Here is a 17888-nt window from a genome sequence, read left to right on the forward strand (position 1 = left end):
CCCCAAAAATATTAAAAACAAAATTTCCCATTGTAAAATGACCTGGGGTGGCAAGATAGTAACGTTATGCCAGGCCGGCTTGACAAAACAGGTAGGTCTTCAGCTTCATACGGAAGGAGCGAAGATCGGTTGTTGTCCGGATGTCTGGGGGGAGGTCATTCCAAAGGGTAGGGCCCACCACAGAGAAGGCCCTACTCCTGGGCACCGTCCCCAGGCACTCTCTAGAGGACGGCACCCGGAGTAGCCCCTCCCTGTGTGAGCGAGTGGGTCGCAGGGATGTATGGGGCAGGACGCGATCCCGCAGGTAACTAGGCCCTGTGCCATGGAGCGCTTTGAAGATGGTAACCAGTACCTTGAAGCGCACCTGGTAGGCCACAGGAAGCCAGTGCAGCTCGCGCAGGATAGGTGTTATATGGGAGAATCTCGATCTCCCCATAATAACCCGCGCGGCTGCATTCTGGACCAACTGCAGTCTCCGGGCGCACCTCAAGGGGAGCCCCATGTAGAGAGCGTTACAGTAGTCCAGGCGGGACGTCACCAGCGCGTGAGTGACTGTGCGCAAGGCCTCCCGGTCCAAAAGGGGCCGCAACTGGCGCACGAGGCGAACCTGGAGGAACGCCCCCCTTGCCACGGTCGCCACGTGATCTTCTAAGGTCAGCCGATCGTCAAGGAGGACGCCCAAGTTGCGCGCCCCTTCCACCGGGGCTAATTGCTCATCCCCGATGGTCAGCGATGGAATATGCTGATTGAATCGGGAAGCCGGGAACCACAGCCACTCTGTCTTGGAGGGGTTGAGCCTGAGCCTGCTGTCATCCATCCAGACCCGTACGGCTTCCAGACATCGGGTCATCACTTCGACAGCCTCGTTGGGGTGGTTTGGGGTGGAAATGTACAACTGAGTATCATCAGCGTACAGATGGTAACTCACCCCAAAACTACGGATGATCTCGCCCAGCGGCTTCATATATATGTTGAACAAGAGAGGCGAGAGAATCGACCCCTGTGGGACCCCACAAATGAGGGGCCTTGCGGTCGACCTCTGCTCCCCCGTCAACACACATTGCGTCCGGCCAGAGAGGTAGGAGTGGAACCACCGTAGCACGGTGCCTCCAATCCCCAACCCCTCCAGCCGGCGCAATAGGATACCATGGTCGATGGTATCGAAGGCCGCCGAGAGATCTAATAGAACAAGGATGGAGGAACAACCCTCATCCTTTGCCCTCCAGAGATCATCCACCAACGCGACCAAGGCCGTCTCCGTGCTGTGACCGAGTCGGAAGCCGGACTGGCGCGGGTCTAGATAATCATCTTCCTCCAGGTGACGCGGAAACTGCTGAGCCACCACACTCTCAACAACCTTTGCTAAAAAAGGAAGGTTGGAGACAGGACGATAATTTGCTAGTTCCTTTGGGTCCAGAGAAGCCTTCTTGAGCAGGGGCCTGACCACCGCCTCTTTCAGGGCGGCCGGCATCCGGCCCTCCCCCAACGAAGCGTTCACCAGCCCCAGTAGCCAGCCTCGTGAGCCCTCCCAGGAGGCCAGCACCAACCAGGAGGGACACGGGTCCAGTAAACATGTGGTGGCCCGCAGTCGCCCGCGCAACCTGTCCAAATCTTTGATGACAACAGGGTCAAACTCCTCCCAGCATGGTCTCTCAAGACTAGTCCCGGACGTCCCCACTGGAGCACTGGAGTGGGTCCAACCTCTCCGGATATGATCGATTTTATCCTGCAGGAACTCTCCAAATTCCTCTGCCCTGCCCTGCAATGGGGGGTCCCGCTGCTCCTGTGACAGAAGGGAGCGGGTCACCCGAAACAGGGCAGCAGGGCGGTTCTCTGCGGACGCTATAAGAGTGGCACAATACTGACGTTTGGCCACTCTTATTGCCACAAGGTAGGTCCTTATGTAGGCTCTTACCTGTGTTCGGTCAGCTTCGGAGCGGGAGGATCTCCACTTACTCTCCAGGCGTCTCCTAAGGCGTTTCATCGCCCTTAGCTCCCCGTTAAACCAGGGGGCCCGGGTCGATCGTGGCCGTCGGAGAGGCCGCAAAGGCGCCACCCGGTCCAAGGCACCGGCAGCCGCACTATTCCATGCGGCTACCAGGTCCTCAGCCCGGGAGCGGGACAGGTCAGCAGGAAATGGCCCAAGCTCAGCCTGGAACCTATCCGGTTCCATCAGGCGCTTGGGGCGGAACCATCTGGGATAGTCTGGTTCCGCCTCCCCGCGGTGGGGAGTAGCGCCAGGGAAGTCAAGCTGGAGAAGTGAGTGATCTGACCATGACAGGGGCGTGATGACTAAATGCCCTCTTCCCAGATCACTCGTCCACTGGTCGGAGACAAACACAAGATCCAGAATGTGGCCTCGCTCGTGAGTGGGGTCCTGAATTACTTGAGTCAGACCCATGGCTGTCATGGAAGCCATGAATTCCCGGGCTACCTCGGATGCCTTTCCCGTTGACGGCAGGTTGAAATCCCCCATCACTAGTAGTTTGGGGGTCTCAACCGCCATCTCCGCGATCCGCTCGAGGAGCTCGGGCAGGGCCGTTGATGTATGGCGGGGAGCCAGGTATACTATCAACAGGCCCAACTGACTCCCTGGACCCCACTTTACGCCCAGAGACTCACAACCAGATGTCTGCGACACAGTGAATTCTCTCGGTGCCAGATCGTCCCGGATGATAATTGCTACCCCCCCACCCCTACCTTGGGCCCGTGGCTGGTGGAATACACGGTAACCTGGAGGGCACATTTCCCTGAGGGGTAACCCCCCCTCTGGGCCCAACCAGGTTTCCGCTATTCCTGCGAGGTCCGGCTCCCCCTCTGTGATCAAGTCACTGATGAGGGGGGCCTTGTTAACCACGGACCTCGCGTTACATAACATCAGCCTAAGGCCCAGGCTCTGCTGATCCTGTCCACCTAGTCTGCGGGGGTTGGTGCAAGCGACCGGGCGTATCCAGTGGCCCCGGTCTGCCAACCGACTATACGTTCTTCTGGTGTCCTCGCGCCTGCCCCTCCCTACGACCGTCGTGATTGGAATTCCCCTTATAGGGATGTTATTTCCTCCCACCCGCTCCGCTTCGCTACCTTCCGTCTTGACCCTCCCTTCCGTCTTGACCCTACATGTTGGCCTGGTTGTATCCATACCCCAGGGCCAAACCAACCCTCCCCGCTCCCTGGAACCCCTTAAAAGCTTTACAAAACATTTTACTAAAAAACCCCTAATCCCCCGCTTCCTCCACCTCTCTGGGTTAATAAACCCCTCATTGAGGTGGGCCTTCGTCAGGGCAGGGGGGCACGCCTGCGAGAGGGGGGAACCTCGCAGTCGAAGGATGTCAGACCTTGAATAAGTTGGGATGATGACCAATCTATGATTATGGCTATGGCAGGGTCTCTCTTTGTAGCAGGTCTAGGATGTAAGATTAACAAAGAATGAAGTAGAGAGATATTTAAAAGGCAAATAATAAGATGGGAGGGGACAGACCTCACAGTCCACAATAATCTACGTTCCACCAGTGAGGCCCAGGGCAGTTCTTTAGGCAGTTCTTTAGGCCCAGAGGCCTAGGGCAGTTCTTTAGGCAGTTCTTTAGGCCCAGAGGCCTAGGGCAGTTCTTTAGGCAGTTCTTTAGGCCCAGAGGCCTAGGGCAGTTCTTTAGGCAGTTCTTTAGGCCCAGAGGCCTAGGGCAGTTCTTTAGGCAGTTCTTTAGGCCCAGAGGCCTAGGGCAGTTCTTTAGGCAGTTCTTTAGGCCCAGAGGCCTAGGGCAGTTCTTTAGGCAGTTCTTTAGGCCCAGAGGCCTAGGGCAGTTCTTTAGGCAGTTCTTTAGGCCCAGAGGCCCGAAAGCAGTTCTTGGAGTATGAAGGAATCGCACCTCAGCGGGGGGGGGGGGGGGGTAGACGAGGTGCCAAGGCCAGCTGCTCGACCTATTGCTCTTCAGGGGTCGCCCCGAGCCTCCGGCGACCCCCCCGGCTTCCCTCTTCGATCCCTGCAATACAATAGCAATACAATGAAATCTTAGTTTAATAGACCATTTGAGAAGTAAGGAATGTCTAATTTTTTACTGTCCATTAAATCAAATAAAACATCTTCAGTGACATGAAAATTTTATCAATTGAATCCAAGGTCCTTTGTTACGGAAGTCTAAATATTTCACCCTTATCTAGTTTAAAATAAATATTCTAAAAATATTTAGAAAAAGAACCAAACAGCCTGTGCAACTTCTGTAGTATAAATATGCTTGCAAATGATGTGCTAAATAAGGCAATCTTATAGTATAAGCCTATGTACATTGGCTGACAAAAAAGTCCTCCAATGTCCAGGAGAATATATCTACTACTAATTGCAATTAATCATTTTGTAGACTGAAAATATATTGCCTGATAAATTTTCATTTGTTTATAGGAAGAAAAGTTATTATTGGAACAAAAACTTAGCAGAACAGAGGAGGACCTTACAAGACAGCTGAATTATACACAGCAGGTAAGAGAAAGTTTCAATATGCCCCAATTTACAGAAAACCAAAATAAATATATTTAGCTATTTTAACTTTGTTTTATCAAGAGTATCTAACTATAAAGCTAATGGAACATGTATTACTGAACCTCTATATAAAAGAGGTGAAAGTCTAATTCATTAGAGGAAACTTATGCCTTAATATGCTACAATCCTTTTTTAAAAAAGAAAGCAATTTAGCTTAATATAGGATTGGGAAGGCATACAGAACAATGTTTATATTGTTATATTTTTTTAAAATATACAAATAAGAAATTATGAGTGTGGTCCTTTAATAAAACACTGTTAGAGTTAGATTCTAGCATTATATGAAAGCCTAGTGATTATGCTTTTTTCTCTTAGGCTTTGTCAGAAAAGAGCAGAGAACTAGATAATTTAAGAAGCGAATGGACCTCCAAGATAGCATCATTGAATAGTAAACATACTCAGGAACTGTCAAACGAGAAAGAAAAAACACTGCAGGTATGTAAACAATACAGCGTTTAAAACAAATGATTCCTTTTAAAATCAAGAATTATTAAAACATTTTCTATTTTTCATAGGCACAAGCACATTATCAGCAACAGAATGATCAACAGAAAAGAGACTTGGAAAACTTGCATCAGAAAACTGCCCAACAACTACAGAACAGGCTGAAGGAACTGGAACTTGCTAACAAAGACTTAATGGAAAGGAGATACAAAGGCGATTCAACAGTCAGGGAACTTAAAGCAAAATTATCAAGTGCAGAAGATGTATGTAACACTTGCCAATTTGTGTCTATTTAAAGAACTGATTTTCATGACTTACAATTTCTAATTGTATAGTTTATAAGCAATTGTATCCTGCCCCATACATCCCTTCGGCCGATTCGCTCACACAGAGAGGGACTCCTCCGGGTGCCGTCCACTAGGCTGTGCCAGCGGGCGACGCCCAGGGGAAGGGCCTTCTCTGTGATGGGCCCGACCCTCTGGAATGACCTTCCCCCTGACATTAGAACGAGTACGGATCTCCGCTCCTTCCGCCGGAAACTCAAAACCCACCTGTTTCATCTAGCCGGCCTGGCCTAATTCCAGCTTTCCCACCTCAGTTTGTATTTTTAAATTTTATGGTTTGGTTTTAAGGTTTAAGTTTTAATTTTTATAAATTTGTACAGGGGATATTTAATTCAATTTTAGTTATGTATATTATCGAGTGTATGGTTTTTAAATTTGTACCTGTACACCACCTCGAGTCCCTTCGGGGAGAGGGGGTGGTCTAGAAGTTTAATAAATAAATTAATTAATTAATTGAAAATACAGCAAATATTCCATTTTATAATAGGTGAATATAATACAGTTATGTGATTTAAACAGTTGTTGCAGTGTATACCTACTTTTTAAATCAAGTTCAAATCTTTAAAATACTTTAGAATGCTTTATTTTTCCATTTGATAAGGAATGCCAGAGAGTGAAGCAAGAAGTTCTATCCTTACGTCGGGAGAATACTACCTTAGATGCTGAATGCCATGAAAAGGAAAAGCAAGTTAACCAACTGCAAATGCGAGTTGCTGTTTTGGAACAAGAGATCAAAGATAAGGACCAGCTTATTGCCAGGACAAAAGAAGTATTAGAAGCCACACAAGAGCAAAAGGTTCCTAGAATTTTTCCTATAGTATTATTATAACAAATGTAGTCATTAAAGTTCATTATTTTCTAAAATGTTACATTATGTGTTGGCTAAGTGCATGTGATTAGGCATGTGCTATCTGATCTGAGAATAAAAAGCTCCATTGGTAGAGACATGAACATGCAAGTTATACCTGTCAGTACCTGTTTTAAAAAGCTAGATAGCTTCATGATTCCAGGAGGAGGAAAATGAGTAGTCATAGCCATTTTAAAGCAGTTTATCATACTCTGCCTCAATTCAAACTTCTTTTCCTGGAGTTGTATGGCTATCTTGCGAGCCAAGGAAAAAACATAGCTTATTTAAGTAGGCATCCTTTTGATTTTAGCTCTGCAGTGTAGAGCATTTCTGTGTATTACCTATAAGGTTTACATTATATGAAAAGTAGAACCTTGTGGCATTGTAGTTTGTTTTTTAATTAAAAAAAACTGAAAGTTGCTTATTTTAGTGTTAACATAGAACATAATTTTGACAATCTGAAACTGCTTTGCCAAACTAGTAATATGGTTCACTAGAACTTGGCTGTGTTTAGAAGTTCAAACACATTGCATATACCATCTTCCTCCCCCACCCCCAAATTATAGATTGTAGAACATATTGCTGTTTAATAACACATTAAACTTTCAAAGTGTTGCTGGTTTTACAGATCACATTTTAGGATTTGCAGAACAACCAGCTCCTTATATATTTGGAAACCAATCCATGCAGAATTTTGCTTTTTTATTTGTTTCATAATCTTCCTAACATATTCTCTTTAAAAGGCAAACCTGGAAGAAAATGCAGAAAAGAAACAACTTCAGATAGGAAAACTGGAAACCTCACTGAAAGCTCTGTCAACTGAGTTCCTTAAGGTTTGTTTAAACATAGTATTCTTGTTTATGTTTATGGTTTGATTTCATTTGATCATTGTTTAATATGTTGTAATTTTGTTTCAAGGCCAATGAGATAATAAAGAAACTGCAAGGAGATGTAAAAACGTTAATGAATAAGCTGAAATTAAAAAACACAGTAACAGTTCAGCAAGAAAAGCTGTTGGCTGAAAAGGAAGAAAAATTACAGAAAGAACAAAAGGAATTACGGGAAGTGGAAAGTTCTCTTCGAGAGAAAGAACAAGAGGTAACTTAAAAGTCTTGCTTCTATATAATAAATGCTTAAACAAGATTTCCTTTCATCAGAATAATTTCTTTTTTCCTATAAATACTCTTCTCTGGAATGAAGTAAAGATTACCTCAGTTTAACTCATTTCTTAGTCACATTATGTCCTTGTAAGTTCCTTGAGAAAAATGGTTTCCTAGAAAAATGATTTACTATTATTAAGGAATTCTTTTTTCCCCTATTTCTCAACCTTATTTACTGTCCTGGATTTTTCTAGTGGTATTCCATCCAAGAATGAGCAAGACTGGAACCTTGTTTTCCTTTTTTGGGATCAGATAATTTTAATTAGATGCTTCCAGCTGCTTTGAAATACTCTGAAGTATTTTTTTTATTTTATGGCCTTTAAAACAAACATGCCTATATATTTACCTACCTATTTATTTATTTAGATTTCAACAACAACTTATACAATGATGTTTATTATTTAGGAGAAGTTTCTTCTGAGATTAATTTTGAATATTGGTTTGTTGATATGGATAAAAATATTTCAAATAACTAACAATATGAAAACATTTCAGATATGCAAATTGCAGGAACAATTAGAAGCTACAGTACAAAAGCTGGAAGAAAGCAAACATCTTCTCAAAACAAATGAAAATGGTATGTGACTTTCTTGCATTAACTACTATCTAATTATTTCAACAGTATATATTTTAATGTATAGAATTTATTAGGAGATATTATCAGTTTGGGCTAGGCATTTTCTCTGTTATCTATTTGTTTAGGCAATAATTGTGAATGTTGGATTTAAGATAAAGATGACTAGTTCTTTTTCAAATATTTGGAGGATTTTTGATGGTAGGAATATTGAAGAATGATTCTGAAGGATGCCATTTTATTTTCCCTCCTGGCACTTTTTTTTTCTGATTAAAGTTTTTTATTTTTCCATTTTCATAACATATAAATCACATGTATACTATTACATAACCAACATCATATTGTATTGTTAAATGTTTACATCAATCCATCTTACCAACAACTCCCCAAAACCAATTATTGGTTCTTCTGCTCTCCATACACCATATTTGTACTTTATCCATCACTTTCTTCTCTCTCTCTCCTCCCCCTCCCTACCTCCTTCTCTTCTCAACTTCCCTTCCTCTCTCCTTCTCCTCCCCCCTTACCACTCCTCATTTCTCCTCTCCCCCCCTTTGCCCTCTCTCCTATCCTTCCCTTCTCCCCTTACCTTTCTCCTCTACTTACCACTCTTCATCTCATTTACTTGGTGTATTTCAGCTTCTGAGCAAACTCCCATTTATGTTGATGTATTTATAATTCTTTTTCACTATGCATATTTAATTTTTCTCTTTTTTAGTAAAAAAAAAAGTGAATATAACAGAAAAGTATACAGATATAGTCATTGTGCTTTTAACGCCCCCCCCCCCCCCCAACTTAATTTTGGTCGAGCTGTAGACCTGGTTACAATTCCCAGCTATTCTCATCATTATCTTTATATAGTTGTACATTTTTACATGCCCCCAATTTGTGATTCTGTCTTTTTATCTCAATAGTTTTCTATTGTAGGTATATTTCATATTCCCTCTCCATTTTGTAAACATCTCACTTTGTTCATCATCTTAAAGGTTCTATATATGTCCATGTTACATAGATTTTGACCCATGCTTAGTTGTCCTTCTATTGTCATATTCACTCAATTCACAACTCAGTCTGATTATCATGTTAAAAAGGTAAATCACAAACCTCTGCTTTACGAGCTCCCCATATCAGTTTCATATTTATCCCTATATTTTAACTTTAATTATCTTTCCATTATCATGTTCAGTCAGATAGCAACTCCATTTTATTATCATATTTAGGAATAAAGCCCGTATCATAACTTTATATTTTCCCATATAGTAGTTTCTAATTATGTTTTTTTCCTGATAAGTCTTTTGTCCCACTTCTCTGCTCCTGTCTTCTCCCTTTTCTTTATTTTAAGATATCCACTCCCTTCAAATTTCCCCAGGTGACCAAAGGAATAATTTATATTCCCCTTTGTCGGGGGGTAAGCTCCTGTTTCAATTTTCCTTATACCACTAACAGCCTCCAAGATCATTTTTGTCAGCTTTCTTTTCCCTCTTGTTAGGACACCTTCCCTTTTCACAATTTTCCCTACACCATTGCCGGGACCAAAAGAGTTTTTTGTCTGCTTTTTATTTCCTTCCGCTTCTACCCATTCAATGTCCCCCCCCCCTTTTTTTTCTTTGAGTTCTTCTATAGCTATCTGCTTCTCTGGATTCAAAATTCTAATTAGGTTTGATTTTACTGATTTATGTATATTCTTTAAAATTCCACATAGTTCTTCAAATTCCCAGTTTTCCATGATGTCCAGTCCCAAAGTTAATTATATAGTTATTCAGTTCTTATTTCAGAGTTCTGTTCTACCTTAAGTTTGTCTGCTTCAATTGCTATGGGGAAAAAGATGGTGGCCATCTTAGTTTTTTGTTCTACCTTAATGTTCAGATCCAAAATTGCAGTTAGTTATACAAATCTCACTTTGAGACTCTGGACCATCTTAAATTCAAACCGGAAGAGAAGCTGGGGCCATCTTACTCTTTTGCCGAGCGAAGAAAAGGAAGGAGAAGAAGAAAGCAAAACAGAAAAAAACCCTTCGTATTTCCCAGTTTGGATTCCGTTATTATTGTTGTTATTCTTTCCCTTACCGGGTCCGGTCTCTTGTAGCTACTCACAATGTATCACTTGAAAACAGGCTTGTGATCAGCGATCCTACTTTTCAAAGTTCTGATTTATGTAAGTTAGTTAATTAAAAGTTAACAGTCAAAGTTAGGCCATCAGTTATCAGTAAGAAGTGCTTTTTTTTTTGAGTTAGGATTTATTAATTGGAAAAAGTTCAAACAGAATAAATCTTTCAAAGTGTTTCGTTTCTTTTTCACATCCACAACCAAGTTTAAAATGTATATTTGAGTGGGTTTGCCATTTCTCTGCTTCCTCCTTTCTGTCCAAATTTTTTTTCGAGTAAATAACTTGGGGGGGGGGGGTTCAACCCTCCATTTTCCCTTTCTTTCTTTCTTTCTTTTTGGAAAAGTCCCAATTTGACCATCAATATTATTTATGTTCTCAATATTTCTTTGCCTTTTCCAGGTTTGATTTATGGCTGTGAGTTAGATAAATTATCTTATCTGCCTTTCAACTCTTCCGAACTGTCCTGTTGTTCCTTTTGCTTTGACAAGAAGTTCAGCATCTTGTCAGCCATATTTATAGGCTGTCGTCCCAACTCTGATTCAAAAGACAAATCTCCAACTTGCGAGGGCTCTGTTGCCTCCCCCTGGGTCTAATGAAACGCTGTCCTCTTCGTCCCCCCCCTCCAGGGGGGGTTCCGGTCCAAACGGACCTCGAAGTTGGTTTGTCAGGCACGGTTCATTTGAGGCTCTTGAGAGCCCACATCTCCCACGTCTGTCCAGCTGAAGAACTTCCTGTCGACTCCCCTCCTGGCACTTATTAATATTCATTTCCTTTTTCTGTAGTAATGCAACCCATGCATTTATTTTGTTTCCCTTACAATGAATAATTTACAATGATACATAAAAGTTCCATCTTGTCACATAGGATTTATTAGTTCCTAATCATATTAAAACTAAGACCGCAATTCTGTAAATCTTTGTTTGGGAGAGAACCCCTTTAACTCTGTCCCAAATATAAATTTAACTTTGAAAAAAGGGTAGTCTATCTAGACACATTCAGAATTTAATTATGATTTTGTTTTAAAATTAAAAATAATTGGAATGAAAAGTGGAATGTGTTGTTTCTTTGCAGTGATCACATGGCTGAATAAACAATTAAATGAAATTCAGCTGACAAGGAAGCAAGAAATGCTAGGAACATCTACTTCCAGCAACACTGTTTCAAGAACTGGCAGCTCTCCTCATAGTATGGTAATAGTAAAAATCTTGTGTATTCATCTTTGATACCACATTGCTGTCTTTCATAGTTTAATTTCTAAGAAGACAGAATTTAGTGGGAGTGCACTTTGCGTAAATTCTTCAGAAATGGATGGCTGGTGGGGCCTAGTTGGAATTGAGCAATTTCTCTTCTTCCAGATAAAAATATGAAACTTGAGATTAGTATATTTCCCTCCATTTGCTTCTTTTGCTATTCTATCAATAGATGGTGAACTATGTAGGGTCAGAGAGGAGAGCAAATGTTTCAGTCTGGGATTCAAACCAAGTCTTGACAGAAGCAGAAGATCTTAGTTTCAAGCAAATTAAGTTTAGACCTAGGCAAAACACAAAGTGTGATATAAATAGTAGTATATATGAACTTTGACTATGCTTGCCTTAAACAAAGACAACAGGTATGAATCATTTTTTTTATTTTTTTTAACAGGCTGATAATAGGGTTACGTCTTTAAACTCAGGACTGAACTATCCCATCTCCCCCTTGCTAGCTTTCCAAAGCTTCCCAGAAGCAGCTGCTGCCAAAAATACCAACCAACAAATATCAGGAACAAAGGCAAGGAATTTAAGATGTTTATTTTTTAATAAAGTTAAAAAGTTAAATTGTATCAAGTCATGTCATTTCAATTTTATTGATTTCTGCCCAAAACAAAATCCTTCTCTTCTGGTACTGTGGGTGAATACCATCTGTGGAGAAAAGCATAAGGTGATGAAAAAAAATTCTAAAGACTCCTTATGTTTGTCATCCAGTTTCTTATGTATAGACCTGAATGGCCAGAATAATCCCCCAATCGATATGCATATCCCCAACCTCTCAAAATAATTCAGGCCAGCATACAGAAAAAAGGAACCTACATAAGTCAAAAATAAAATATAATATAATAGATAAAACAAATTCTACCAAAGAATCCAAGTATCTGAAGCAAAAACCAAGAGTTTAAAACTTTAGAAAAAGTAGGCAGAGTGGGGCCATCTGTATTTAATGTAGAATATTATTCCAACTGCTTAAAATATTATTGGCAAAATGATTGTGCAAGTACATAGATCCGTGATGGCGAATCTGTGGCACACGGAGCCATTTGTCAGGGCGTGTGAGGTGTTGCCCTGTCAGCTGGCCAGCGTGCATGCGTGCACTGGCCAGCTGACTTCGGCCTTTTTTTGAGGTCATTTTTTGCCCTCCGGAGGCTTCCTTGAAGCCTCCGAAGCGCGAAAAACCAGCCCTACGGGAAAACCAGTTCAGGAAGTGACTTCCGGTTTGCTCATAGGGTTGTTTTTTGCCCTCCGGAGCCTTCAGGAACACCTCCTGAAGGCCCCTGAAGGCTCCAGAGGGCTAAAACGCCCTACAAGCAAACCAGAAGTCAGTTGCTGAACTTCCGGTTTGCCCGTAGGGCTAGTTTTTTGTGCTCCAGAGGCTTTAGGGAAACTCCTGAAGCCTCCAGAGGGCCTCCAAGGGGGGTGCGGGGGAGGCTGTTTTCACCCTCCCCAGGCTCCTATAAAGCTCTGGAGCCTGGGGAGGGTGAAAAAAAACATGCCAAAAATTGGGGGGGAACGCTGGTTGTACATGCATGTGTGCTGGGGTCGTGTCCATAGCATTATGGGTGTGGCACGCCCGCGCACGACCACCCTGCACACGAGCCAAAAACGTTTTGCCATCAAAACAAACTAAAACAAAGCCATTCATTTTTGAAACAGCTAATATTGTCATGCAAAAGACAGGCAGGTTCCATGAGTGAACCATATGGATAGTGTTATGGTTGTGATTTATTGTAAAACAGATGTCAGTGATGATGTCAATTTATTACTACTCTTTGAGAAAGCTAATTTAATTCTGCTTTAACTAAATATATTGACAATTTATACTGTTCAATCATTAAGCATTTCTGTAACAATATGTATAATTTTTCTTACATGCAATATTATATGACTAAAGCTTTGATACATAAAATGGCAAAAATATAATACTGAAAAATTCTTTTTCCAGCAGGTTCACTTCAATGTGCAGCTCTCAGAAATGAACAGGTGTTTAGATGCCCAGTCAGGGATTCCTGGGCTGATAGGTCATTCAGCAAATAAAGAAAAGTAAGCAGTTGACAAGGAGAGGAGTGGATCTGAGGAAAAAACTAGGAGTATTTAAAGAGAAGGTGGAAAGGCCATTTGGACTTGAAGAGGAAGGCAAACTTGGGAATTTGGAGGAAGTAGAACTATCTGGAGTAGAGGCCAAAGGGTTGAAGGAATGTGTAACGTGAAAGCAACCAGTGTCATTTCTAGAGATAATCAGTATTCTAAATGCAAGAAAACAGTTTCTTCCTCCTATGGCATTATGTCAGAATTTATCTTTTCTCCACTCTAAGGCGGTGTGGAAGCCACCAAAGCAAGGATTAAATGCACCAGAGAATTCAGTGTGGAAAGTCTAACAGGAAATGAAATGCAGTTAAAGCAAGCCATATTTAAGTATTTAAGTTACTCCTCTAATAAGGAATGAACTATGAAGTTACATCCTGTATATCTGAAAGAAAAATAACTTTAAATTGAGAAGATATTCCCCCCTCCCATAGAACAGAAAAAAATCCCATCTTTTTTCTTTTTTAAGAATAACTGGGAAGGGACTAGTAAAATGCCTTCAGGCAAACAGAATATATCTTGGTGAATTTTAACAGTGATTGAGATTATATAGTACCGTGTTTCCCCGAAAATACAACAGGGTCTTATTTTCTTTTTACTTACAAAATATGGCCTTATTATAGGGGAGGGCTTATTGTTTTGGGGTTGCTCGGCAGCTGCTCCCTTGCGAACTGGCTCCCGAAGAGCCGGGCACAGGTTCAGGGGCGAAGCAGCCATGAGGTGGCCACGCTCCCGAGCAACCGCCCGGCAAACCCCCTCTCCAGCTGGGCAGAGCGCCATTCACTGACCTAGGGGGTATCCCTAAGGCGCCAAGCCACGTGGCGCTCTGCCTGCTCCCCAGCTCCTGTGGCTTGGCGCCTTAGGGATACCCCCTAGGTCAGTGAATGGCGCTCTGCCCGGCTGGAGAGGGGGTTTGCCAGACAGTTGCTCGTGAGCGTGGTCACTTCATGGCTGCTTCGCCCATGAGGCTGTGCCCGGCTCTTCGAGAGCCAGTTCGCAAGGGAGCAGCCGCCCGGCAACTCCCCCCTCCGCCAGGCAGAACGCCACTCTCCAATCTAGCGGTATCCCGAAGACACCAAGCAATGTGAGCGCCTTTCTCCCCCCCTCCCGCTCTTGTGGCTTGGTGCCTTCAGGATACTGCTATGTCGATGAGCGGTGCTCTGCCTGGCCGGAAAGGGGGAGGGTTGTTCAGGGGGTTTATTTTCGGGGGTGGACTTATATTTTTGTCCACGTGAAAAATGTGGCAAGGCTTCAGTTTCAGGACAGGTTGTATTTTTGGGGAAACACGGTACCTACAGTAATAAATTTTAGGGGAAAATAGATCAATGGAGAAGCATCTAAAAGCAAAGAACTGAATTTTTCCAGGGACTACATCCGTTTTCATTTCCCCAGAGTCTAAGCAGAATGTCATCCCTTCAAGAAACATAGCTCCTAATAACAAAAATGCCATTCTCTTTCTACTTCGTACGATGCTCCAAAAATATATTGCTTAGGTATGATACGGGCTTTACAAGGGTGAGATAGTCTGTTAGCAGAAAAAGCAGGTTTCCAGAGACAAACTCTTTTGAGGAATTAATATAACCATTTTAAACTTAAGGAATTAAGTTGAAGGTAGGAATTTATGTCCTCAGGATATGATTTTGAGATTAGCATTCATGAGTTTGCTGTCTTTTAAACACAGTAATTCAGAGGAGATCTGGAATTGTATTTAAAATTCTTACAGATTTTCATTGGAAAACTTGGGAAACTCCTTAATAGATGAGTGCATACAACAGTTATATTTTCTTTTGACTTAGTGGTGAAAACTTGGGATTGGAAACAAAGTATTTAAAGAAAAGGGAAGATAGCATACCTTTAAGAGGACTCAATCAAAACACAACTCAAAACACAGGTAAACATGTATGCACATATATATACATATATTTAATTACAATAAAATAATTTGCTTATAATATCTGAAAATGTAAGATGTTTCAAGATCGATTTTTATCATTACAGGATATATGAAGTCCTCTGCACCAAAAAAAACACAGATTCCATGCAAGCCTGCAGCACCTTCTAAAACGTCTGCCTACTTTCCTGGATAGCATGTTGTAACTAAAGGTTTACAATAATTTTGATTTTTTAAAACAATTATCAGTTACATGCATTTGTTTCCCTTTTTTGAAGTATCAGCATTACATTTTTACTAAATAGATTTCTGGGTACTAAAGTGAACTAGGTCTAGGATGCTTAAACTTACGTTTTTTCTATAAAATGAAATTATCTAATGGACAGATGTCTAGATTCTATTTGGTGGTTCTCTAATAGCTCATTTGCATTTTTGCATATACGAGGTATTTGCTTTCGGTTTCAGGTATCAAAAATGCACTACCTGATAAGAATGACTTATTGTTGTTTCTATGCCAGAAGTTATGAATGTGGGGCTCAAAAGTGAAGAAATTTTGGAAGGCTTAAGGAGGAATTTTGGAGCTTAATTTTTTCAGAGAGTGATTCTGCAGGGAGTTTTGTTTAAATTCAATGCAATGCAAATAGATCTGCCTTATTGTTCTAACTATATAGTATTGCAATCTCAGGGAGGGTTGTGGCAGATGGGATAAGGTGTGGGACTCCTGAATCTATATATGCCAGCCTGAATAAGCATAAGCTTTTATACTTTCTTTAGCAGTTTTTGATTATATAAAAGTGTGTACAGATTTGTTAAAATTGTGTCTAAGTGGAATTTCATCCAATTATTTATAGATTTAAAGATTATGTAATGATGCTTCTACATGGCCAGACTACACATTTCCAGCTTGAATAGCAAATTAATATTCAACCATTGAGGTGTCTTGGCCATAAATAAAAATTATTATATGACCATGTCTGAAGTAATGAAACAATTTTAAACAAATATTTTCTAGTTTCTAACCATGCTGGTAGAAAAATATCAACTGGCTTAGGCAAGTTCTTTTTATTACCTTTGGAACACATTTGAACCCAGTTTTGCAAATTGATTTTTTGTAATTTTTATGGAACTACCAATATGAATAACATGATTTAGGAATGCAGTACTAGTGCCCATAAATAAACATTTGTTTTTGGGTTTACAGAATTTTAGAATTCCTGTGTTGTTACTTTGTTAACAATATTGGCACATTTTGTCCAGGGTTTAGAAAACAGTACTTAAAACCATTGCTGAATCCTGGTATATTTTGGGCATTTTTTCCCTCCATTGTAACATACTTTTGTCATCGAGTATAGTTTGCTATCAGAACATAACAAATGCCTTATTTTAATTTTATTTTGCAACATATATTTAAATTGAAACGTTATGTCTAGAACTGTTGCATCATACTCACATAATGACTAGTACATTAAGCTGTGATCTAATATCAAAGATTAACAGGATGTTATTTTTGCTGCTATTCAGTAGAAACATGAAAACCACTTTGCTTTAAGAGTTACTTGAGAACTGCTTTGAATGTGAAATGTTTGGTACTTATTCTATTCAGATGTTTTCAACTCTAGATGGTCTGCTCACATAGTTGTAAAATATTTTCATTTGCCTGTTTTCATTTGCCCGGCAATTAGGTTTCAATGTTACATAATATCAGTCTATAGAATGTGGGGAAAATGTACTGTAAAGTGTGATGAGGTGCTCATGTTCTTGCTGTTTTTGACGATGGGGTCCCTGTGGAAAAAGATGTAGAAATATACAAGTGCTGCATGGAAAGATAAAAATCACATCTTTCTAGCTGGAGGAGCAATTTCATTTTGCAATGGGACAATGGTGCCTCTAACTGAATCAAATCAACAAAAATTGGCATAGTCCAGCCAGTTTTAAGTTTTATGAAATGCAGAGAAAGTTTTAGCATGCTTTAAGAACCTCATAATTGTAGCTGGAAAATACCTAGATAGTCCCATATAATCTCCTTTAATGGGATTTTATTACATTCATACTTTTTTCCAAACAGAACTGCTTTGAGTGTCTTATAATTTTTGTCAAATATACATTTAGATAAATCTAACATGTAAACTTGGTAATTTAAAGTGTGAATTGAAATCCCTTCAATTGCTTGGGTTTAAAAGATTCAAGATATTTTAAGGATTGTGGTTTGGATTTAGTTAGTGGCTTTTTGGTATATACATATATTTGTAATTCTGTATATTGAGTGAAAAATAACAAATCATTTAAATGTGTTATTGCACAATTGTTCTCTGCAGTGTAAAATGTGTATATTTGTCTATAATCAGTGTAGTGTTTATATATATATATATGCTCATTTTAATAAAACTTTTACACAAAAGTTTAGTTTCTGTCCAGAGTATAAATCAATCTTAATATGAAAAGAAACACTTGTTATAGTTAAGGTTTTAGAAAGTGAAGACTAGAGGACAGTCTTTCTTTCACTCCCTTAAAAACTTCTGCTTCATATAGGTTTGAGTGGAATCACCATGATAGCTATTAGAACTTAGTCCAAAGTTCTAGATCCATGATGGTGAACCTATGGCACGTGCCACAGGTGGCACACGGAGCTATATTTTCTGGCATGCCAGCCATCAGCTCC

At 40.8% G+C, this 17888-nt stretch overlaps 1 protein-coding gene across 3 annotated transcripts in view; it reads left to right on the forward strand.

Moving 5' to 3' along the window:
• The window catches only part of SASS6 (SAS-6 centriolar assembly protein), a 32135-nt gene extending 14509 nt beyond the window's left edge, over positions 1–17626 (forward strand). The window contains exons 6-18 of one of the 3 annotated variants that reach the window (XM_081947719.1): positions 4394–4471; positions 4847–4966; positions 5047–5238; positions 5921–6115; positions 6910–6999; positions 7085–7264; positions 7822–7903; positions 11078–11196; positions 11648–11773; positions 13199–13296; positions 15135–15229; positions 15337–15440; positions 17005–17626. In XM_081947719.1, coding sequence (XP_081803845.1) covers positions 4394–4471; positions 4847–4966; positions 5047–5238; positions 5921–6115; positions 6910–6999; positions 7085–7264; positions 7822–7903; positions 11078–11196; positions 11648–11773; positions 13199–13296; positions 15135–15229; positions 15337–15425 — 1464 coding nt within the window. In that variant the 3' untranslated portion in view covers positions 15426–15440; positions 17005–17626. Of the gene's footprint in view, positions 1–4393; positions 4472–4846; positions 4967–5046; positions 5239–5920; positions 6116–6909; positions 7000–7084; positions 7265–7821; positions 7904–11077; positions 11197–11647; positions 11774–13198; positions 13297–15134; positions 15230–15336 lie in introns of all 3 variants that reach the window. The other 2 variants (XM_081947718.1, XM_081947720.1) reach the window with 2 other exon arrangements.
• The last annotated feature ends 262 nt before the right edge of the window (positions 17627–17888 follow it).

Source organism: Natrix helvetica (genome assembly GCF_964273705.1).
Source record: "Natrix helvetica genome assembly, chromosome: 3".
Taxonomy (NCBI): Eukaryota; Metazoa; Chordata; class Lepidosauria; order Squamata; family Natricidae; genus Natrix; species Natrix helvetica.